This window comes from Armigeres subalbatus, chromosome 1 (assembly GCF_024139115.2).
Source record: "Armigeres subalbatus isolate Guangzhou_Male chromosome 1, GZ_Asu_2, whole genome shotgun sequence".
Lineage (NCBI taxonomy): Eukaryota > Metazoa > Arthropoda > Insecta > Diptera > Culicidae > Armigeres > Armigeres subalbatus.
Window position 1 is genome coordinate 187,712,371 of NC_085139.1, and position 26,001 is coordinate 187,738,371.

At 42.6% G+C, this 26,001-nt stretch overlaps 1 protein-coding gene across 1 annotated transcript in view; it reads right to left on the reverse strand.

Moving 5' to 3' along the window:
• LOC134206834 (uncharacterized) overlaps nt 1-26,001 on the reverse strand; it is a 215,730-nt gene that overhangs the window by 56,951 nt on the left and 132,778 nt on the right. Inside the window, exon 5 of the mRNA XM_062682565.1 lies at nt 2,337-2,373. Within this exon, the coding sequence (XP_062538549.1) occupies nt 2,337-2,373 (37 nt within the window). The remainder of the gene's footprint in view (nt 1-2,336; nt 2,374-26,001) is intronic.

The following is a 26,001-nucleotide window of genomic DNA, read 5'->3' on the forward strand; positions in this document are numbered from 1 at the left end:
GCTCGCCAGGAGGCCTCTGGATCTGGACCCACCTGCTGGGGTGGCGTGCTCGTTTCTTCACAACGGGATTGATTTTGTCGCTCGCAAAATTCCGATGATTGCGTTGTAGCTTTCGCGCTCGTCTTTGAAGATCGCGTTAATGACGATAGAAGATAGATGGGTGTGGTGCGGCTGGGGATTTTTATCTTTTTGATTAGAAGAGCCAAACTTGGAAACGAGGGAAAATTCTTAGCGACGATGCTCCAACAAACAGCCAAATTAGCTCTCCCAGAAACGAAATTATTGGAATTTGTCAGCGGCAATGTGCTGCTAGTTATCGGGTGAATGTGAAAGCGTGAAGATAATGTGGCTTCAAGGAATTTGAACTTTATTGGTAAACAAAGTGGGAGGGGAGCGAGTTGAATGGAATGAGAATAGGAATGCTGATAAGCATTATTTTGGGAGCTAATTGTATTTGGAAGAGACAGCTTGGAGATCGAATTTTAAAAAATGTAAAAAAATCCAGAATTAGGTGACAACATCCAGACTACTGCTACAAGAGTAAGAAATTATTTTGAAAAAGTCTACTAAGCAAGTTGACTATTGATACTTAGGTCGCCATGCAATTGCTGTTAAAAAAGGAACATCTAGGACAGCAGTCTGGGTAAATGGAAATTATTTAAGGACAAGCTTCTCGGAATATAAAACTAAATTCACTCACGTTTACAAGGGGACGTTGCGTTGCTCTCGTATTGAGTAGTGTGCCCATGAAAGCGTGACTAGATTTAAATTTGGATTCCAGGAGGCTTGTTCTTGAATGAATCGGCTACGATGTTAGTAAATTAATTTTATAAAATTGATAGAAGATTGCATCCAACTCCAGAAAATAAAATGCAACCATTGAGGTATACATATAATTCACTACATTGCCCATTTGTTCGCATGAGTTGCATTACATGGTAATTCTTCTTAAGTTTTCTATCGCATTAGGAAGGGCACCTACATCGCTTAGTGGATTAATCAAAGCTTCACCTATTAAACCATTACTATCACCAAATTGTTAAAAACTGACGATTGACGAATAGGTTTCCAACATGCTGAAAGCAATAATCAATAATTATTATTATTCTGTTAAGCATTTGATTGCATCTAATCATTTCAATTGCTACTCGACAATAGCAATGTTCTTGTGGCACAAAATTCGGCTGCTTTCATCTGTCTACGACTACTCCTGGGAAAGTCATTCCTCATTCCATTGATACAATTTCAACAACAAGGGAAGCAAACTTCCCTTCGGATCCATTGATGGTTCCCTTTTCAGCAACTAAACATTTATGATGGAAGCATAAACAGTAGGTTTCTAAGAGGGCCGTTTGTTTCAGTTCGATTGAACTTCGAAAAGAAGTCGACTTGAGTAATAGGATTACCTATCATTATGATGAGTGCGGTGGTGATAAACTTGTTTCCACTGCTTTTACAATGGTTTTACAGCGGAATACACTGAAGTCAGTTTTTACGCGGAGGACCAAACCACGTTAAAAATTGCGTAAATCCACGTAAAAACAACTTTCTTGAAAATCAGATTTTTGCGGTTTATATGTAAGTGTTTTCTGACTAACAAGAGACTTTTTGAGAAATCTGCATAAAATTACAAAACCGCATAAAAAAAGTCGCATTCAAAGCGACCTCAGTGTACAAGGAGAAGATATTTTTTAATGAATAAGACGGTGGGCATCTGAAGCGAAATTTCTTGAAATTGAACGTAACTTGAAAGCGTGAAATAACGCAGATGCGATCCGACATAGGGTATCGGAAGCCATTCCCGGCCAGCTATCCTTGTCGCACACCTTTGCATATTCAAGTTCAATTGCAATTAACTGGACAGTAATTTCTCGAGTGAGCACACATGATTACGAACGATTTTTGGTAAAATAATGTTTGTATGTTTTTGCTTTTGAGCCGGAAATACCATCCGTAACCGAATGTGTATCAAATGTGTTTTTTGTGGTCTACTAACAAATGTTTAGATTTTTCGGTCATCTTGATTTATAATGATATTATTTACTCATGAGATTATTGATGATCAACAAATATTGCGAAATTATAAATATGGAAAATAAATATTTTGAAAACTTAGTGCGTTCCTTATTTACACTGCCTATTTATCATCAATATTGCCGTAAGCAAATAAATCGATTTCTTCAAGAAATTTTCTCATCAAAATTTTGTTTTCAATTGTTTTCCTTTGTATCTTCTTAAATTCCCATATTCATCTCATCTTGAAAATGGGGATAATGTTTCAGGGTCATGGTTTTAAGGCAAATGATGTCTTTAAGGATTATTGGATCTATACTCACATCAAAGAATATGTCCGTTTGAAGGTCAATGTTAAATCTGAAACAGAAAGAAAGAAGTCATTAATATTGTGTAGAAATAGTCGAGTTCACCTCCAATTTTAATCCAGATAGAAAAGTTTTTTTTTGGCGAATAGAACTTAGGGGTATATTGCATTAGAGCATCTGTCGTTCGGGCGTTTGTTTTAGAAGGGAAAGGATCATTTGATCGCAATTCATTCGACCAAAAGCCATTTGGTCGAATAACACGTTGCAAGTCATCCAGCCAGCCATTTTTATGAAGATGTTCAAATCAATGACTTATTCGGCCAAACGACTTTTTCGGCCATATGACTTCTTCGGTCAAATAACCTTTTCGGCCAAATTACTTTTTCGGTCAATTCGTCCTTTCTGCCAAACAGAGTCGCGTTTTTCCAGTGAGCGGATCGGCCGGTCGTCGAAATTTAGTTTTGCTTTGTACGGAAGTAGTTTGCAGTAGCTATCGGACAAGTAGGTACATAGTACTGCGCGTCCGTTCGGTCGTCCAAAACGTTTCACCTCCGTTGTTATATGCCACCGGGTGTGCATGGTTTAACATTTTTTCTCGTGGCGAGACAGCGAATTAGTGTTATTTCCCATCCCATAGATCGCTTCACCTACCGGAGTGAATCCAGATAAACGATATCCTATCCCAAGACAATCGTGGAGATGCAGAGGAATACTCGGTCTCTAGTAGCAACGAGAGTCGGACTAACAATCCTTCCCTTCCTATATGACCGTAAGGACTTGGCCTGCGCCGTTATTGACTTTAGATATTTGAGCTTCCGAAACGTGTACATTGAGTATGGGTAGCTAGTCCCAAGCCCCTTTTATTGTGTTCTCTGTACAATTTCGCAAGTTCAGTCAATCACGGAGTAGCAACTACGAATTGTGCGGTCATAATGCTAATGCTCATACTCAATTAGTCCTTTCTGCCAAACAACCATTCTGATCAAACGGCATGTCACGACCCCTCGGTCGGCGCGTCGCTTCATCTGGGATTGACAACGGAACGTCAAGCGTGAAACGTCAAACACCGGGCTCTCGGACGGGATGACGGGACCACTTTTCGCTGACAATAGTTTGGATGATAAACAGAGGAATTGGTATGCTGAAAACGATGAAATGCCTGCAAACGAATGTGTAAAACTTAAAATCCAGTTTAAAACTAGTTTTCTTTTCTTTATTTAAATAGTGTATATGTAAATTATAATTCTCCTTGCTATTCTAATATTAGGGTAGGGCGAAGTGTATTACGAATATTGAATATGTGCCTAAATTACCTAAAATTAACCTAAACTATACCTATACTTACACTATACTGCTCAAATCGGATAAGAGTTAGATATTAGGATTCACGGTGAGCCGAATTGATAATGCGTTAAATAACTAAATTAATTAATGTATTCGGTTGATAGCTGAATTCGTTTTGTAGGATTTAAGCTAGTGAGCAGTGAGCACTGCTGATATTCGTAGCCTGGAAGCGAGGATGAATATTAGAACAAACCACGAAGGTGAAACATTAACTATATGAAGTGTTCTTACAGGAGTAATATTTCAACCAGAGTAGGAGTTGGGGAATAGCATAGGAAAGAGTAAGAACCCTAAACGTAAGTTTCTTTGACAAAACTATACTGCATACTTCTGAATGAGCCATTGTTATCCTTTTGCAGAAAGTTTTTAATATACGTTGTATTAAAAACCTGGAATTCTTATTCTTCGTTGGCCGTACGCCATCACGGCATTTTCAACCAGATGACCTATTCGGCCGAAAGACATTTTCTGTCGACATATCGGTCAAATTACTTTTAGCCAGATGGGTTTCGGCTAAATAACCTTTGGATAAATTGCTTTCGGCCGAATGACTTTCAGCCAAACGGCCTCTCTCTTCGTTATACAAGTATAAAAATGTACAACACCTTGTGTGTTTTATTCCCATCAAAATAATATAGATTGTATGTCAAACAATACAATACGATTATCGATAGTACGTTTCATGAAGAATTTTCACGGTTGTAAAAAACTTGTTTTGTACTTACAAAAAGCACAGTAAATTTTAATATTACCGATGCATTCTATTATATTTCAATTGTTATCTTGTGTTTTGTTTTGCGCATCAAAAACCCAAACAAATAAAACCTACTTTACTACCTCAGAGAGAAACTTGACATCAATTGACCTTTCCCGTCAAAAAAATTTATTCGCTCAATCGATTCTTTGGCTTATTGAAGGTCAGCTTTCCCAAAGAACCCATATTTTTCTAATCTTCTTACAACTTTTAAAATCGAAAACAAAAACCGGAAAAGTGTTGAACGTGTGAACCAGCCTGGAAAATTCACCCGATGTTCATTCCAAATCGGGCCAATCCTAAAAAAAAACAGAACTTTTTTTTTAAATTTTTTCCCGGTTTTAAAAATAGTTAGAGGCTCCAAAAAATATGGATTCTTTGGAAAAGTTGACCTTAAATAAAAAAAAGAAGATGTTGAAAAAAGAAAAAAAAAAACAGATTAATCCACCTAGCGTTGGTGGTGCCTTTCTCGCATTTAGTTAAGACACCAACCTTATATGGGGCTTATATGGTTCGATGTACCATTTTCTTCATAACTTTCAAACGCAATGACCGATCGTTATCAAATTCAATAGTGATCAACAAGGCTTTGTCCCCTGTCGAATAAAACTTGTTGCGAGAAAATCGGTTAAGGATTACTATACGAAAAGTTGTCTAATGTTTTTTAGCTTTTGTGCACACACATACACACACACATACGCACACACATACATACACACGGACAGACAGACATGTGCGCAGTTCGTCGAACTGAGTCGATTGGTATATAACACTATGGGTCTCAGACGCTTATATAAAAAGTTCGTTTTCGGAGTGAAATGATAGCCTTTCGGTACAACTTTGTTGTACGAGAAAGGCAAAAAATCAACAGGCATAGAGTACGGAAGGGAGTGGAGCAGTAAGTGTTTTTTTTCTCATTGTTAGTTCCGATAGCAAGTGATCGGCGGCGGCACTGCTGATATGAACTTATTTCAAGCTACAAAAATTCTCCGGAATTTATCCGGAAGTTCCTCATCGAAATCCTAAAAAAGTTTCTTCACGAGTTTATTGGGAAGTTCATCGAGAACTACCTCTGGACATTCCTTCAGATATTCTCCGGAAGTACCTCCAGGAAGTTTTCGCAGGAATTCCTCCGGAAGTTCCTCCAGAAATTCCTCCGGAAGCTCCTCCAGAAATTCCTCCGGAAGATCCTCCAGGAACTCCTCCGGAAGTTCCTCTAGGAATTCCTTTGGAAGTTCCTCCAGGAATTCCTCCGGAAGTTTCTCTAGGGATTCCTCCGTAAGTTCTTCTAGGAATTACTCCCGAATTTCCTCCAGGAATTCCTCAAGAAGTTCCTCCAGGAATGCCTAAGGAAATTTCTTCAGGAGTTCTTCCGAAAGTTACTCCAGAAATTCCTTCGAAAGTTCCTCCAGGAATTCCTCCGGAAGTTCCTCCAGGAATTCCTCCGGAAGTTCCTCCAGGAATTCCTCCGGAAGTTCCTCCAGGAATTCCTCCGGAAGTTCCTCCAGGAATTCCTCCGGAAGTTCCTCCGAAGTTCCTCCAGGAATTCCTCCGAAGTTCCTCCAGGAATTCCTCCGGAAGTTCCTCCAGGAATTCCTCCGAAGTTCCTCCAGGAATTCCTCCGAAGCTCCTCCAGGAATTCCTCTGGAAGTTCTTCAAGGAAGTTCCTCCGGAAGTTCCTCCAGGAATTCCTCCGGAAGTTCCTCCAGGAATTCCTCCGGAAGCTCCTTCAGGAATTCCTCCGGAAGTTCCCCAAGGAATTCCTCCGGAAGTTCCCCAAGGAATTACTCCGGAAGTTCCTCAAGGAATTATTCCGGAAGTTCCACAAGAAGTTTTTCCGAAAGTTCCTCAAGAAATTCCTCCGAAAGTTCCTCAAGGAATTTCTCCAGGAGTTTCTCAAGGAATTCCTCCGGAAGTTTCTCAAGGAATTCCTCCAGAAGTTTCTCAATAAATTCCTCCGGAAGTTCCTCAAGGATTTTTTCAGGAAGTTTCTCAAGGAATTTTTCCGGAAGTTCTTCAAGGAATTCCTCCGGAAGTTCCTCAAGAAATTCCTCCAGAAGTTTCTCAAGGAATTCCTCCCTAAGTTCCTCTAGGAATTCCTCCGGAAGTTTCCCAAAGGAATTCTTTCGGAAGTTCCTCAAGGAACCGGCTTCCTGCTGAACCAGCCTTTTTCAGCTGGCCCATGTGCTCGCCAAGTGCAACGGGAACTCGGGCCGGATGAGTTGGGGTATCCCATGATTAAATGGAACTCTCCGGCCGCGAAGGCCCTTTTTCTTAACCTCGTCAACAGCATTTGGGAAAACCGCACTTTTACCGACGAGTGGAGAAAAAGCTACATTATTCCCATCCCGAAGAGCAGTGTGAACAGTCGCGATGCTTTCAAATTCAGGCCAATCTCCCTGACCTCGTGTGCGTCCAAAACTTCGAAAGGATGATCAATCGGCGACATAGGGAAAAACTAGAAGCGGACGGAAGGTTTGGCCATCGTAACAAGCTTTGCGCCCAGGATATGGCTCCAGCACATACTTTGCCACCCTGGGCAGTGTGCTCCAAGAAGCGTATGAGGAAGGCAAGCATGTTGACCTAGTGTCACTTGATATCGCCAAGGCTTTTAGCTGGACCTGGACCCCATTGGTCCTTAGAAAATTACAAAACTGGGGTATCACAGGCAACATGCTTGTTTGTATACGCAGACGACATCTTGTTGGTCGTAGTTGGTAGAACGCCTGGAAGGACCAGGATCAGAACTCAGGCCGCAGTAAGCACCATCCTTCGCTGGGCTTCTTTCGTCGGCTTGGAGCAGCCGGCATCAGTTAGCGGGGCCATTCATAAAACTCGGCACGGACTCTTTTAGTTTTATTCTAGTAGGTAGAGCAAGCGTAACGCAAAGATCAAGTCGTAGCTTCCATGACTACCATACCAAGTGCGGCTTGGCGAAATCTGTTGCTTGTTGTTTACGCAGAAACGATCGCTCGTAATCGTTGTTTGGTATCCATCTGAGCAAGGCTGTTCACTCACTGGAGTAGGATGCTTTGATTCAATTAGATCAATGCTCGTCCGCTTCACTCACGCTTTCAATGCCTGATCCTGAGAAGTGTAGCCGGTACTAGCCTCCCCCAGTGGCGCGGGTCCACTGGCACGGAGCGAAGGGCTGGCTGACGCCTCCAGTAAGCATCGACCGCACCATCGCTTCTCGGTTTAAGAGGGGTGACAACACAGAAGAACTCCGACGGTCTGTATTAGAACTGCTTTCAACACGCTTCCGGAACAGCGAGATCCGTTACACCGACGGTTCCGTATCCAGCCGAGGAGTCGGCTTCGGAGTCTATGGACCCAATCTGACCATGTCGGAGAGCCTGCCACGCCAGTGCAACATCTTTTCCGCCGAAGCCGCCGCCGTTTTTGTTGCGGCTACCCTCCCAGCGAACAAACCAATTGTGGTCCTTACGGATTCCGCGAGCGTGGTTTCTGCCCTCCAAAGCAAGACACCCAAGCATCTGAAACTAGAGTTTCCTGAATCGACAACAATCAATAGCCAGGCCAGACCAAGACACAAGAGACTCTCCGGCAATCCCAGGGTCGGCTAACTACTGGGTAATCAAGGGTTTTTCGCGGTAAACAAAAACTAACAACACAGGAACTTTCACTTTTCTAATATAATTTATTAGTTCCTAATTGTGGCGTGTGCGTGTTGTTCTGTGTAATAAATTTGTGTTAATTTGTTAAGTGTGACCTAGTTTTAACGATGGTACCGGTACATACCGCTGCTGCTGTTGGTGACGGGAGCACAATGGCCGACACAGCGACTCCTGTCGAGCTGTGCGACCAGAAATCTCGCCGGAATAGCGCGGGAGCGGTGAATGGACGGTCTTCGTCCGACGGGGCCAGCGGGCGTTGCTGGACGATGGTGGGCAGGCGTCTTCCCTCGTAGGCGCGATCGGCCGGCCGTGGCTTAGCCACCTTGGACGGACGAGAGGGGAATTCATCCTTGACAATTAGGGCCTACGGCCCGAGGAATCGTCCGGTGAAGGACGTCACAATCCTTGACGGATTAGGCGCGGAAGCCTGAAGGCTTCGCGGGCCGAGCCGTGTGCTGGACGGAAAAGCAGTCCGAAAACGTCGTAGAAAAAGAGGTCCTGAACACTTTTTCCCCGGAGCTCACACTAGCTCCCACTAGAAAGGGGGGGGGGTTCACTTGGAATACTGCACTTTACTTTCACTTCACAGCACACGGACGCCTGATTTACTAAGAGACCAAGTTTGGGCAATGGCTACTCTTTTATACCAAATTCCTTCCATATTTTCCCGCTAATTTTTATTGCATTTTTCATCCAACATGACATTTGCAGGCCATGTTGGATATTTGATAGCATCCTCATGATTTTACAGCGGTACCAAACCCTAACGCTTCTGTGGTAGTTCTGCTAGTATTACACGAGAAACGTGAAGGCTCCGAAAAAACAACATAATTACAAACCAAAAATCTACAACTTGTAACCAAACGGTTACACATCTCTGGATCCAGGGAATACTATCAGGAATGATCCCTGGTACCACGCTTGCTTTTATCCCTGGCCATTGCGGCATTAGGGGAAACACTGGAGCCGACGCCCTGGCGAGTGTCGGACACGAAGGTCTATTATACACCCGCTCTGTCCCGCTGGCTGACGTTAAGAAATGAACGAAGAGCGTCGTCGGCCAGTCGGCTCGGATATGGAGTAGCAGTAGAAGGCACTTCCTTAGGAAAATTAAAGGAACCACCGACTCCTGGAATGAACCAGCCACCCAGAAAGAGCAGCAGGTCATCTCAAGGCTCCGGACCGGCCACACCAGGGTCTCCCACAATTTTGGTGGGGGCCCACCCCGGTCCCGTTGTGATCTTTGTGACACTGAAAATAGTGCGGAGCACTTTGTCTGTCGGTGTCCCAAATACGACTACTTCCAAAATCTCTATAGAATACCGGGTAGCATTCGGGACGCACTGGCGGATGGTGAAGCTGCATTGGGTGCCATCTTTTGCTTCCTGAAGGACGCCCGATTATTTTATGAAGTTTAGCACCGCGATAGCCTCATAACATCAAGCATCGGGAATAAGGCCCTTCACAACAGGCGAACGGGCATTTCCTAAATATTCGTCCCACCCCTCCACCGATCATCATTCCGATTCGGCTGGGGGGCTTCGACCTACCCCATCCACAACTATACCTCACTGAACCAACAGCTAGACACGCCAATTTGCATTCCATTTTTTTTTATTCCTTCATTGAAGGATATCGATAAAATTTCATCGAGCATTTTTTCAGGCTCCCTCCGAATTTTTCGGATTCTGAATACCGCCACATTTACCAAGTGGTGTTCTGATTCTTTACCTAAAAGAAAGGTCGAAAAATAAAAGAACCTCTGTTAAATTGGCAAATTTTTGGCGAGGAGTTAATGGATAAGGCCTCACCACAACTTCAATCCTTCAGAGGCAAACATTACGGAGAACAGTACATCATTATGACCACAGCAGGACATCCAAATACGGCTAAATACCAGCTGGAGCCCTGAAGGAACCAAGGGAATGCAGTAGTTGTAGGAGAGCAGAGCAGGAGGTCAACCCTCACAGGACTGACCAGCACCAAAATGACCCTATCCACGTCGGAACGCCCATGTCTAACCCGGCTTTTGTGTAGTGTATCATCATTTTATTTCTAATTGTTTTAACCGTGCTTTTTGTTTTTATTATTTCAAGCTCTATCTGGTAAAAGGGAGAATGTCGCAAGAGAGAATTTTCCTCGTCGACTTCCCCTCTTTTGAATAAAAGTGACAAGCAGAGGATTTCTTTGCATTTTATCACCTCAGAATGCAAGTTCGCATTGTTTTCTATCGTTCTGAGGTGATGAGCCTCAAAGAAATCAGCTGATTGTCACTTTTATTTAAAAGAGGGGAAGTCGACGAAAAGAATCCTCTCTTGCGACATTCGCCCTTATTCCAGATAGAGCTTGACTTTACCTTTACGCTAAAATTTTAAAGTGTTAGGATTAATTAGTTTTAGTAAAATTATATCGCCAACTGGCGATGCCTTTGGTTGGCACGCAGGGCGGCCCCTCTGGCCGACCCTCTTTTAAATACAGCTCTTCTACATCACCACCCAAGGTTGACCCGTAAAGGGAACTCCTAAAGTTCCCTTTCATCCCTGTGTTGAACTTAATCCTAGAATTGAAAAAACACATAAATAAAGTAAAAAAAAAGTTTCTGAAGGAATGCCTTCTAAAGTTCTTCCAGGAGCTACTCCGGAAGTTCTTCCTGGAATTCCTCCGGAAGTTGCTCCAGGAATTCCTCAACGAATTCCCAAGGAATTCTTCGACGGATTCATAAAGAGTTTCTTCGGAAGTTTTTCCAGGAATTCATCAACGAACACCTAAGAAATTCCTCCAGAAGATCCTTCACGATTTTATCTGGAAGTTCCTCTAGGCTTCCTCCGGAAGTTTCTCCAAGAATTCCTCCGAAAGTTCTCCAAGAATTCCTCCGAAAGTTCTCCAAGAAATTCTTCCGAATGTTCCACCAAAATCCTTCACCTCCATGAACTCCTCGGAAATTTTTCCAAGAATTTTTCCAGAAATTCCTACAAAAGTTCCATCAAAATTCTTCAGGCAGTTTCTTCAAGAATTCCTCCGGAAGTCCCTCTAGGCGTTCGTTCGGAAATCCCTCTGGAGATTCCTGCAGAAAGTCTTCTGGAAAATCCTGAAGCAATTCCTCAAAATTCCCTTTAAATATATGTCTGGGGACTCTACGACACTACCCATAATTCCATTACCCATAATGCCATTACCCCGAAGGCCACTACCTCGAACGCCACAACCCCCAAATGAGTCACTACCCCGAATGCTATTACCCCTATTGGGACACTACCCCGAATGAGCCAGTACCCCGAATTAGTCATTATTTCAAGTTTATACTTCATTTCAATGAAAAAAATGTTACTCAATATGAATGAACAATAATTGGAGCTGTAAAAGTGGATACTCACTCAGGGGTTAAGAGGGGTTAAGTAAGTAAGAGTGGGTGAATGTGTAATAATTAGTGAGACAGAGGAAGTGAGTGAGTAAGGAAAAGATATTTTAGTTACAAGATAAAGATTGTCCCTTCAGTTCCCTTTGTTCTGCTGTCCAAAACATGTGTGGTACTAAACTGTCAAATCATATGTATTTTTCCTTCATTGACATTTAGATTCCCTATCCTCGCCGGCAAAAAATGTTCCGAACAGCGACGACAGCGACAATCTTTATCTAGTAACTAAAATATCTTTTGAGTAAGGGGGTTTGTGTATGAGGGTGAGAGAAAGGGAGATCTTGTTTGTCTTCGGAAAGTTGCGTTGACTTAAAGAAGGCATCATCTCGTTTCGCCTTCTAACGAGCAGACGTTACTTTTAAAAAGGCAGTGTGCCTTATCGAGCACGTTCATTAAAAGGAGGTATCATCTCCTCTGTCTGCCTTATACCGAGCAAACCCGTCCATTTAAAGAAGGCATTATCTCCTCTGTCTGCCTTTAAACAAGGCATTATTTCCTCTGTTTGCTTTATACCGCGAAAACACGTCCATTTAAAGAAGGCACCATCTCCCCAGTCTGCCTTATACCGGGCAAAAACGTCCATTTAAAGAAGGCATCATCTCCTCTGTCTGTCTTATACCGGGCAAACGCGTCCATTTAAAGAAGGCATCATCTCCTCTGTCTGTCTTATACCGGGCAAACGCGTTTATTAAAAAAAGTAATATTTACCCTGTATGCCTTATACCGGGCAAACTCGTTCATTTAAACAAGGCATCATCTCCTCTGTTCGCCTTATACCGGGAAAACGCGTTCTGTTGGAAAAAAGGATCTCTTACTCCATTTCGTAGAATAGTACTTTTCCAGGTCATAATGACAGGAATGACAATTAAAGCTAATTAGAAGATAAATCAAAACTGTTGGTTAAAAATTGTTGCGATTCATCGATATCTGTTGGTGTTAAACATAAAAATAGAATACTATAGATTCTAAATGTTTTCGGGGTGATGGTTTTCAGTGTACTGTCCCATTCGGGGTAGTGGCCTTCGGGGTAATGGCATTCGGGGTACTGGCATTCGGGGTAGTGGGGTGGAGCCATGTCTGGGTCTAGAAATTCCATTGGAGCTGTTATTTCCCCGTGAACAGCTCCACACGGAAGAAAAAAAGTACCCAGCGTTGAGTTTTTTTTTACTTACTTTTGAGTTATTTTATCTCTTCTCTGGAAGAAGTGGATGGATGAGGTCGAAATTGAGTGAAATAAACCTCCATTTGGGTAAATACATTTTCCGTTGGGTACTTTTTTAACATGGGAGTAAAGGAAAACTACTTCGACCCCTGAACTTCGACTACTGAACTCCTTTCGAATGTCACATAGAGTTTCAAACCCAACCCCAAGTTTTTATGAAACAATTCCTGAATAATTTCTTGGGGTTCCTGAAGAAATTTACGAAAGAATTTCTGGTTAAAATCTGGTTAATGAAATTTTAGATTAAGTCATGGGGGAATTCTCGACGAAATTTCTGATTCATTTCCCAATGGACAATGGAGGAAACCCCGAAAAAAAATTCTGTACAGCAATTCGAGAAGGAATTCCTAGTTTGAATAACTAGACGTTTTTTGGATGAATTCTTGAAATAAATTAGTGGAAGTAAAAGGAAGATAATTTTTTTCAAACCGTGTAACATTTTCCCCTAAGACGCTCCAAAATAATTATTAATTTCGGACGGATTTCTCGAATGGATTCCAGAAGATATTCTCGAAGAAATTACTAAAATAATATCTGAAGAAATTTCAAAAGAAAATCAAGAATTTAAAGCAATTTAGTTGAATTTTTACGATTTTTTTTCAATCAGAACACCAAAAAAATTCTAATAGAAGTTCCTTAAAGTTTTCTAGGAACATTTCCTTGAACTTTTGAAAAAAAAACTGGATTTCTTAGGCTGCGTACTATTTTCTAATAAAAAATCAAATTAAACTGGATTGTTCGAATATCAAAAACACCCGGTCATAAGAATCACAGACTGTTTCCAAGAAGAGCGATAAGACATCTGTCAAAAACAATTCAAAGTCTGTCAAAAGTAATTTTGTTGTGTGAGCAGCGTTATCTGGAAATTATTCAACTTTCAAACTTAATTTGAGTTTAATTCGGGAAATGAGACGTAGCCTTAGAAAACATATTTTAATGTTTGCCCGAGCATGCTTGTATAACAATGCTTTTTAACTGCAATTCGATAGCCATCGTTTCATGCTTGTTCGCGCCTTAGTGAATGGCTCTCAATATGTTGATTTTCAATACAAACTATCATCGAACAAATTATGCCAAATTTGGACCTTTGAATCGAATAATGAACATTTACAATCAACACTGCGAAGCTATCGACTTTACAATGTCTCGGCAGAGTCTTAAAACATATTTTAATAGAATTCGAAATCGCAACACATAAGACAAAAGATATAACATTTTTTATCTGTACTATTTAATCTCTAGTTAATTTTTATTATAAATATATGGTAAATACTTCACAATTTATGTATATTAGCATTAAGAAATGAAAAAAATATGTATATTTATATGTACTAGTCTACGACGGTTGACGAAATAAATAAATAAATAAATAAATAATTAGGTACCTATCTTTCGATTATCTACTCCCTCATACTTTGATTAGAAGTGACCGATAAAGCCGAAAAACAAATCATTAGTTACCATTAAAAACGGTTTTCGATTCATCGGCTATACTACCCACTAGTATACTGCCTGTAATCGCATATCTATCCCATATGAATAGGAAACCCACGAAGATGGGACAAAAATGCGATTACAGGCAGTATAGTACCCCGTATTTTCACTTGCTCCGGGGTAGCTTTATTTTTTTGTGGACTTTCCAGCAACGTCCTTCTTCAACAAAGTTTTTCGGCATTCCTCGAGTTATATCTTAACAGAATGTGTTACTTGGTTTACGATGAACTGAAACCTCTAGAAGTAAAAATGCAAAAATATACGTTTTCCCATACTAATTTCCATACAAACTTCAATCGCGATGCAGAAAGCGACAAAGCAATCAATCGGGCCCAAATGCTTCACAGTTGTTTGGTACCCCGAATGGTATCGGAAACCCATTGATTTGAAAATAAAAAGACATATTTTGTAGTGTTTCCACGAAATAGATCCACGCGGAACAATTGATTTCAAACAAAACGTGCAACAAGAGTTAACGGTGAACAGTTCAGAAGTTTGAGAATTATGAAGCTTATGGTTGGTTATGCAAGCGAACGAGGCATCCGTTGGTGAGTCAAAAATGAAAAAAAACTTTGAATAGATGAACGGCCACTAGGGCTACGATAATGATGGTGACATTTTATAAGGTTCGAGGATGACGGGTGTTTTGATATTCATGCTCCTGAAAGTCTATAATACTGATTGGGCACCTTACTGTCGGTGGTATAAGGGGCGCTATGATGATAGGATGTTTTGCTTTTTTGTGTAGGTTCTGGTATTTTTCTTTCGCACAATACCATCCCGCAGTAAACCCTGGGGCCGAGAGGAATGATTGATAGAGGTGTGAAGCTTTAAATAAGTGATAGCCATATTAAGCTGATAGGCTTTCCCCGCAATCACTATTTTATGACATAACTTAATCATTCAATGTGTTAAAAGCAAAACGAAATAATGATATGAATTTAGTACTCCCTAAAAGTGCACACGCAATTGATGAAAAGCAATACCGTTCATGAAACAAGTGATTTGTTTTTTCTCTCGCATTTTATGCAGTGTTACGTACGGTCTTGTTAGGTGACAGGAAACAAATGAAACAACATTACGCTGAAAACATGCTGTGCAATGCCGGATTTTCACCAATTTATCCACTTAAGTGCGAAAAAATCCTCTCCGCAGGCATCGTACCCAGCTGTGATACGGAGGAACGATTTTACGCGCTATGGGTGTCCCCGGATTGGGTGCGATTCACCAACATTTTCACCGGCAAGCCAGAAAGATACACGCGTGTTGGTGCATTTAATTCAATAAATATTCGAACAACTCCCAGCAAGAGATTTAATTTTATATAAAATATAGAGGGGGATCGGTACAATCTGTAAATGTGTGAGTGATTGACTACCTTTAGCACTACAAGAGGAAAACATTCTTGCCTCGGCCGTTACCCAGAATCCGAAGTGAGAAACGTGCAATGTAGCGAGCAGGATAACAATCAAAAGTCGATTTGTAAAAGGGAAGAGACAAAATTGGAATTCGTAACCAAATTTCCGATGTGAATTTCCTCGCCACCATGCTCGAGTCAAACCGCCCAGTTTACCGAGAGTGCTTTAAAAGGGGGACACCCGGCACTGACTGTACCGGGTTTTGGTTCAGGTGAATGTTTGCCACATTTGGGAAACGCAATCTGCGGCAAGCGGACCAGTTGGATTTTCACGTACCTCACTTAGATGGACGAACTTCAACATGCTAGGTGGCTCTTCTTGTCTCGTGTGTGCCAAATAGGCGAATGCTTTATAATGGTAATGATTTCCCTACAGACAAACAAGTAGACATGAATCAAAATAGCCGATGGCAGCTCTGGTTGACTGTTTGGTTGGGTGCGTTTATATGAAACTTTTTCCTCCGCAATTTTGGGTTGAACGGTCTGAAGCTCTGATGCAAATTTATATACCAAGCGGTTGATATACACACCTAAAAAAAATATTCATGTAATTTTTTAGGTGTTGTGACGCTGACTTTTATGTCTGAGCGTGACTTTTGACGCAAATTTAGGGTGATACTTTAATTTTACATCACAACTTTATTGACAAAAAAAATTAAAGGTCTGGAATGAGAATCGAACATAAGCCCGCTGAGTGAGAGCCCAACACGTTACCACCACTCAACTATCTTCGTTTCTTGAAAGAGGGGTGATCGAAGTAAAACAGGTTCCACGATTTGCACTGAACAAGTATTTCATTGCATCAAATCATCGACTGCTTGTGCGTTAGGTGCGTCGCATCGGGTGCTGTGTTTAGGTTCGTGGCATGTAATTTTAAATCACCTGACAATGAAAAATATATGATTCAGTTTATGTCATGTAGTTTTGTGTCATTTTATTGATATACGTCACCTGTAATATTCATATTTTTTTGGTGTGTAGCATAACTATTGTACCTAACTGTCTAATGATCCAAAAACAGTCAGTGATGACGATATGGACGATGATAAGGACGACAGTTGCCCAAGCCACGACGGAGGAGTTTGGGAAGTTCAGCGCTCACCGACGAACGTAAACGGCTTACAATTAATTGATTTCGCAGCCTTCAAGAATATGGCCATTCTACCTACTTCCAACACATCCTTCCGTATCGGTACATCTGGAAATCACCATTGCAGACATAACTACAAATCGACCACATTCTGATTGATGGGCGGCACTTCACTGACATTATCGACGTCAGGACATATCGTGGCGTATCGACTCTGGAGATGGTTGAACTGCACCCGAAACTATCCGTCATCAACACTGTTCGGTACCGACGACCGCCGCGGTACGACTTAAAGCGACTGAAGCAACCAGATGTTGCCACTGCATACGCGCAGCATCTCGAGGTACCGTTGCCGGAAGAGGGTGAGTTCAATGGGGCCCCTTTTGAGGACTACTGGAATACAGTTCAACAACGTCGGGTATGTGGAACGAAGTCGACGAAACGATTGGTTCGAAGAGTGCAGACAGAGTGCAGGATAAGTACACAGCGCGGGCCGTCGCGCTGCAGCAAGGGACCAGGCAGAACATGAAACGTTATAGACGGAAGTACAGATAGCAGACCCGCCTTTTTCAGGAGAAGGCGTTTCTCCTGGGTGAAGCGAAGTGCAAGGAGATGGAAAAGATGTACATATCATAAGCTCAACGCATCTCGCAAATCCGATTAAAAATTTATCGGCGGAGGCGTGATAGATCATTTTTAGCCAGCGGCGGCGTTTTGCCTTTGGTGATCGGCGGCGGCGTGTTTCGGCATGAACTGATTTTAAGCGTAAAAAATTCTCCGGAATTTCTTCGGAACTTCCTCAACGAGTTTTTCGGGGAGTTTATCAAGAAATTCCTCTGGACATTCCTTCAAATATTCCTCTGGAAGTACCTCCATTCTTTCAGAAGTTCCTCCAGGAATTCATCCGAAAGTTTTTCCAGAAATTCCTCCGGAAATTTCTCCAGGAATTCCTCTGCAAGTTCTTCCAGGAACTCCTGCGGTAGTTCTTTCAAGAATTTCTCCAGAAGTTTCTCCAGGAATGCCTCCGGAAGCTCCTCCAGGAATTCCTCCGGAAGCTCCTCCAGGAATTCCTCCGTAAGTTCTCCAGGAATTCCTCCGGAAGTTCTCAAGAAATTCATCTGGAAGTTCCTCCGGAAGTTCCTCAAGGAATTACTCCGGAAGTTCCTCAAGTTCCTCCACAATAATGCAATAACATAATATATAACTTTCAGTGAATTCTTTTAAATGTATGCTTCGCGGAAGATGGCTGAAGTGCTCAATTAATGTGGAAAGTTTTTTTTTTAAATGCAATTGCGATGATTTGAAGTGCTTACATTGGTCTTGTACATGCTGCTTTTATAAATTTATTGTAAATGATTAATGATTAATGACAAGGTATTCCGACTATGGTCGAAGAATGAAATGAGACCGTGTGACGTCACAGACATTCCCCTCAAATTGTGTTTATGTTTACAGCTTACTAATACTATTGAACATCGAGTTCCTCCACACCTTTCTTTCAGCATATTGACCGAGTTCTACACCCATGATGTAGTGGCGGAGAAGCCGTTCAAGGCAGTGATCCGCGATTTGCCAAGCATGGAAGTGAATGACATCGTGATCGATCTGAGGGATGACTACAAGCTGAAAGCGCTGGCGGCTTTCCTCTTCAGCAGACGAAATCATCGTTCGCTCGATCGACCAAGTCATCATCAAGTGGGAAGCATACAATGGACCGAACCGAAGCGTCACGAAGTGCATGCGGTGCCTCAACTACGGACACGATACCCGTAACTGCAACTTGAAGCCAAAGTGCAACTGGTGTTCCGAGGGGCACTGGACTGAAAACTGCCTCATCGAAGCTAATCGAAGGAGCCTGTGAGTTGAAGTGAGCAAACTGCGCTGGCAAACATATGTCGACGGAGAAAGGATGCCCCAAACGTGTGGAGTACTGAAAAATCCGGATGCAAGCTACCACGGTGAACCAGCCCAACTAGCAGCAAAGCAGGAAGAAGAAGGAGCAACTCATCGATCTTGATCGATATCCAGACCTACCTCTCCCTGAGCGGCAGGAGCGTCCAGCCCGCGAGCCAAACCGGCAACGTGAACGCTCGCCCCAACAGCCGCTTCGGTGGATTCCCTCCGGGCTTAAGTTGGCATCAGAACAGATTGCATCACTCGCATCCTGCATCAAACTCCAATGTCTCACAGCCAAACCCGGAAGTCGTTCCGGCCTTCATATCCAGCACAATTGCTCACCTCGCAGCGCTCGTTGCCGAGATGCAGAAGATGATGATGCAAATGTTCATGAGTAGCAACATTCACCCACCACCAAAATCCTTAATTGGAATGCCCGCTCTCTGGCGGCCAAAAAGCCGGAAACCATCGAGTTTCTACAAATCAACCAAATCGTTAGGATGCAAAATGATGTTTTTGTTAATATTACTTGTTTTTAATTTAATTGATCTTCGAATTCTTTTAAATATGATACATGGCAATCCGCGGACCCAAATTAAATCCGCAATCGAATTAAGTGCATATCATATTTATGTGTCTCATTTCTCACATCGATATCAAAACATAAGAGTTACAGTTAAATAATTTTCAAATAACTTTGCTCATAGATCATAATTAATATTGACAGAAATCGAATTGTTTTTGACAAACCTTTATTGGTATTATTGCATAACACCATTCTTAAGACCAGGGGATTTTTTACCTGTCCCTTTTTAGTTATTTTTTTTTTTAATTTGGGAAATGAGAAGCATTTTAAGTTTATCAGAAACACATGTCACTCACACTATATCGGTAAAAATATGCTAACCTCATTATGCGTCTTATTGCATGATTCACGTATAAGTTATACGGCAACACTGCTTTCCAAATTCAACATGGCGAATAGATCGAGTTACGTTGAGTTGTTTTAAAGCAGTGACCCAAACTGGTTTTATGACGCATTTGAAAGCAATAATAAAACTATTATTAAAACTTCAAAGCTAGCAAAAAGTTTGGTTTTAAATTATGGTTTATAAGAGTTTTATGGATATCTCAAGAGTGATATAAAACCTTTGTTCATTAGCATTGTTTATGACCACCATAATACAATAGGTTTTAATTATTCCCACAATAAAACCTTTTTAAAATTCATATAAAACCCAACGGTCACAGAATTGTTACTTGGGTATCCAATTTGGTTATTTGGATCACATAGAACTTGAACCGTTTTAGGACATATCTAAGATCCAATAAGGCGTAAACTCAATGAAATTCTCGGAAGATATTTTTGAGGGCATATCCATTTTCAAGGTTTCCCCTAAGACGCTCAATATTAATTAAGCATCCATTTTGAAAAAGAGATAACAGCCTTTTGGGTACGCGAGCAGACCTTCATGCCTAAACTCCAGGGAATTCTTATATGAACTGGGATGGAAAACTCTCATCAAATTCAATTCTATGGACCACAGTCAGCATAAACGAATAAAAATAAAACTGGCAGAGCTCAAGGAGCTAAAGGCCTATACTTCAGGCAATTCTTGTATAGACTGGGATGCATATTTTTTCTATATCGGTAGGGATGAGTCTTTTCTAATTATTATAAAAATTGGAAAACGATCCTTTGCGCTTAAAATTTTATTTGCTAAAGAGAAGCTTAGAAAATGAAAAGATTCTGGATCATTGTATTTGAAAGACGTGGGACACAAAGTCGGGCAGAAACATAGTTCCTAGTTGCTTAATCGAACGCAATACAGAAGTCCCTTCCTCTCCTTTCCTCTCCAACAACGAAATATTCTCGCTACGCCACTGATTTGCCAGATGGGCTATCTTTTATAGAAAATATGATTTTCTAACAGATGACAGACATGATGTAATGTGTCATCGAATGGTTCGATATGGTGAACAGCATAGCATTTCTGACAATGACAAAATCATTATTGAGCCATTTCGTACATAAGAGAGCTAGAAATATTTTTGAACATCTTTTTTACATAACTAGTAATAAAACGGGCCTGCACGGCCCGAAATGCACGGCCATTATGCTCGTGCTTTTAACATAACTGGTAATCCTTCAGGCACATTTTTAGCTAACCCTTCCTGGGAAATTTCTTCTCCCGGAACTCTGGAAAATTCATTTCTGGGATTCTGAAATTTCGGGAACTCCACCACCAGCGATTCTTTCTGCTGAAGTTCTGAGGATTCAAGACTCCTCCAAGAAGTCGGGAGTTACAACACTAAGAGTTTTGAGGAATTGCAATGTTAAGAATTTTGGATTCTTTTATTCAGAGAAATTCTTCCCAGAAATTTTGCAAGATTCATTCTTTAGCAATTCTGGGAAACTCGTATTTCAAGAATACAGGGTTATAACTTCTGATCATTTATTGCTTCAGAAATCATGAGAAATTCTTCCTTCAAGGATTTCAGGATCGGACGAAAGACATTTGGCCGAATGCCACTAGGCCGAAAGTTGTTTGGCCGAATATACAATTTGGCCGAAGAGACCATAAGGCCGAAAGTCATTTGGCCGAATGGATTGTTTGGCTGAAAGGGTCATTTGGCCGAAAGGGTCATTGGGCCGAAAGGGTAATTTGGCCAAATAGGAGATTTGGTAGAATGAGACATTTGGCCGAATAGGTCATTTGAAAAGTGAGAAATTAGGAGTAAGAAGAAAGACGTCCCAATTCTCATTCCTCATTTCTCACTGTAAAAATAAGGAATGCGAAGTGAGTAGTGTGAAGTCTCACTTCTCACTTAGCGCTTCTCACTTTTACAGCGAGGAGTGATAAATGATGAGTGAGAAGTGAGACGCCTCACTTTTCACTCCTAATTTCTCACTACTCACTGTAAAAAAAGAGGAGCACGAGGTGAGTAGTGAGACGTTTCACTACTTACTTCATGCTCCTTACTCATTTCGCGCTTCTCACTTTTTACAGCGAGAAGAGAAAAATGAAGGATGAGAAGAGATACGTCTCTCTTCTTATTCCTAATTTCTCACTTTTCAAATGACCTGTTTGGCCAAATGTCATATTCGGCCAAACGACCTTTTCGACCAAATGACCCTTCCGGCCAAATGACCCTTTCGGCCAAACGAACTTTCGGCCAAACGACTCTTTCGGCCAAACGACCCTTTCGGCCAAATGACCCTTTCGGCCAAATGACTTTCGGCCAGATGGGTTTCGGCCTAATGGTTTGTTCGGCCTAGTGGCATTCGGTCAAATGGCTTTCGGCCGAATGGGTTTCAGCCAAACGACCCTTCGACCCTTGAACAATTTCTCTATGACTCTAGGAAATTCCTGCTCCATAAATTCTGGGAAGCTGATGTTCCCATCATTCTTGGTTCTTCCTTCTTAGGTGGTCTGAGAACTTGCCCATTCAGGAATTATGGGGAATAAATCCACCAAAAAATCTCAATAAATGCAACACCATCGCCTCCCTTCCAGCAACGCAGGTATTCTTTTCTCTCACTGGAAATCTCCCCCAGATATTTTGGAGAAATTATCCTCCAGGAATTCTAGGAACTCATTAAACAGGAATTGTGAAATTTTCTAAGATTAGTATTTTTGGAGAATTTCTCCTTCAGAAGCTCTGGGATATTCCAGTTCTAACGCAGTGTTCCATCTCTTTGATTTTAATTAAGGACTTCTAAAAAGTTCCTTCTACAAGAATTCCTGTGAATTCATTCTGAGGAATGAATAATACGTGTCCCAGAATTTCTGTATGGGGACTCATGGAAAATTTTCATCATCAGTTCCTGTAAATTTTTGTAGGGTTTTCTGACCTTCAGGAATTTTCTCATCTAATCTTTTCTGTTAACATTACATTCTCTATTTGAAAATCGCTGTACAGCAGCTAGGTGTTCATCAAGCATTTCTACAGTTTCTAACTGCGAGGTTTCTAAGTAGATTTACTTTTTTTTGCATTCCTGTGTCTTAACACTAACACGAGGATGCGCATAGGTATAGGGAAGAACAAAAAAAACTTACACTGTACCATGAAATGGATCCAGCCACCTTCTGTATGGCCTTGCTTTGTGGCCACCAGAGAATTCGGAATTTTTGATAGAATTTCCGCTAGGAATTAAGATTTATGAAGAGATTTCAAGAAGAATTTCGGGGGGAATAGTAATGAAATTCCTAAAGAAATTTTTAAAGGAATCTTAGGAACTTTTTTCATCATATTCCGGAGGGATTATTTAACAGCGTACAATATAAATTATGCTTATTGCCATTAATGCACGAGACATGCAAATAATATTCCAAAAAACAATTGTTCGTCAACACCGAAGAAATGATAATTTTGAATCGCGCCGATCTGAGCCGCCGCCGCCGAGAGCAACCGCGTCGTGACGCCGGCTAAACCTATTTATTATTATTATTTTATTTATTCAGACTAAGGCCGAAGTGGCCTGTGCGGTATATAAGAGTCTTCTCCATTCGGCTCGGTCCATGGCTACACGTCGCCAACCACGCAGTCTACGGAGGGTCCGCAAGTCATCTTCCACCTGATCGATCCACCTTGCCCGCTGCGCACCTCGCCTTCTTGTGCTCGTCGGATCGTTGTCGAGAACCATTTTCACCGGGTTACTGTCCGACATTCTGGCTACGTGCCCGGCCCATCGCAGTCGTCCGATTTTCGCGGTGTGAACGATGGATGGTTCTCCCAACAGCTGATGCAATTCGTGGTTCATTCGCCTCCTCCACGTACCGTCCGCCATCTGCACCCCACCATAGATGGTACGCAGCACTTTCCTTTCGAAAACTCAAGTGCGCGTTGGTCCTCCACGAGCATCGTCCAGGTCTCGTGTCCGTAGAGGACTACCGGTCTAATTAGCGTTTTGTAGATTGTCAGTTTGGTACGGCGGCGAACTCTATTCGATCGGAGCGTCTTGCGGAGTCAAAGTACGTACGATTTCCAGCCACTATGCGTCTCCGAATTTCTCTGCTGGTGTCATTTTCGGCAGTCACCAGTGAGCCCAAGTACACAAATTCTTCTACCACCTCAATTTCGTCACCACCGATGCAAACTCGCGGTGGGTGGCTCACATTGTCTTCTCTTGAACCTCTTCCTATCATGTACTTCGTCTTCGACGTGTTGATGACTAGTCCGATCCGCTTAGCTTCCCTCTTCAGTCTGATGTAGGCTTCCTCCATCTTCTCAAAGTTACGTGCCATAATATCTATGTCATCGGCGAAACCAAATAGCTGGACGGACTTATTGAAAATTGTACCACTCGTGTTAATCCCTGCTCTTCGTATTACACCTTCCAAAGCGATGTTGAATAACAAACACGAAAGACCATCACCTTGCCGTAACCCTCTGCGGGTTTCGAAGGGACTCGAGAATGCCCCTGAAACTCGAACTACGCACATCACCCGATCCATCGTCGCTTTGATCAATCGTGTCAGTTTATCCGGAAAACCGTGTTCGTGCATTAGCTGCCATAGCTGGTCCCGATCGATTGTATCATATGCGGCTTTGAAGTCGATGAATAGATGATGTGTGGGCACGTTGTATTCGCGGCATTTCTGCAGTACTTGGCGAATGGCAAACACCTGGTCCGTGGTGGAGCGTTCGCCCATAAAACCCGCCTGGTACTGCCCCACGAACTCCCTTGCAGTTGGTGCTAGTCGACGGCATAAAATTTGGGAGAGTACCTTGTAGGCGGCGTTCAGCAATGTGATTGCGCGGTAGTTGCTACAATCCAGCTTATCGCCCTTTTTGTAGATGGGACACACGACACCTTCCATCCATTCCTGCGGCAAAACTTCCTCCTCCCAAATCTTGGTAATGACCCAGTGCAGCGCTCTAGCCAGTGCCTCACCACCGTGTTTAAATAGCTCTCCTGGTAGTTGGTCAACCCCAGGGGCTTTGTTGTTCTTGAGCCGGCCAATCTCCTCCTGGATTTCCTGGAGATCCGGAGCCGGTAGAATTATGTCCTTCGCGCGTTCTCCCAGGTCCATCACCATACCGCCATCTTCGTCTGCCACATCGCCATTCAGGTGTTCTTTGTAGTGCTGCCGCCACCTTTGGATCACCTCACGCTCGTTCGTAAGAAGGTTCCCGTTTATGTCCTTACACATATCGGGCTGTGGCACGTGGCCCTTACGTGAACGGTTTAACTTCTCATAGAACTTTCGTGTGTTATTAGCGCGGTACAGTTGCTCCGTTTCTTCACGGTCTCGATCTTCCTGCTGGCGCTTTTTCCTCCGGAAAATCGAGTTTTGTCTGTTCCGCGCCTGTTTATATCGTGCCTCGTTCGCCCTCGTGCGGTGTTGCAGCAATCTCGCATATGCTGCATTCTTCTCTTCTACTAACTGCTCACATTCGCCGTCATACCAGTCGTTTCTCTGATCCGGGAGCACCGTGCCAAGTGCAGCGGTTGCGGTGCTACCAATGGCGGATCGAATATCTCTCCAGCCATCTTCAAGAGATGCTGCGCCTAGCTGCTCTTCCGTTGGAAGTGCCACTTCCAGCTGCTGCGCGTATTCTTGGGCTAGTCTACCGTCTTGTAGCCGCCCAATGTTAAGCCGCGGCGTCCGACTTCGACGCGTGTTGTACACCGTCGAGAGTTTTGAGCGCAGGCATACTGCAACGAGGTAGTGGTCGGATTCAATATTCGCACTGCGGTAAGTGCGGACGTTCGTGATGTCGGAGAAGAATTTACCGTCGATTAGAACGTGGTCGATTTGGTTTTCCGTTTCTTGGTTAGGTGATCTCCATGTGGCCTTGTGGATATTTTTGCGGGGAAAGAAGGTGCTTCGGACTACCATTCCGCGGGAGGCTACGAAGTTTATGCATCGTTGGCCGTTGTCATTCGATACGGTGTGCAGACTATCCGGTCCGATGACCAGTCTATACATTTCCTCCCTTCCTACCTGTGCGTTCATGTCGCCGATGACGATTTTAACGTCCCGCAGTGGGCATCCATCGTATATCTGCTCCAGCTGTGCGTAGAACGCTTCGTTCTCGTCGGCGGGTCTCCCTTCGTGTGGGCAGTGCACGTTGATGATGCTATAGTTGAAGAAACGGCCTTTAATCCTCAGCTTGCACATCCTTGCGTTGATTGGCTGCCACCCAATCACGCGTTGGCGCATCTTACCCAGCACTATGAAGCCGGTTCCCAGCTCGTTGGTGGTGCCACAGCTTTGGTAGAAGGTAGCCGCTCGATGCCCGCTTTTCCACACTTTCTGTCCTGTCCAGCAAATCTCCTGCAGCGCCACGACGTCGAAGTTGCGGGGATGTAATTCATCGTAGATCATCCGGCTAAACCGCCGCCGCCTATAGAAAATTGCGTTCACGCCGCCGCCGGTTCAAAGTGGATCGGCGCACAGG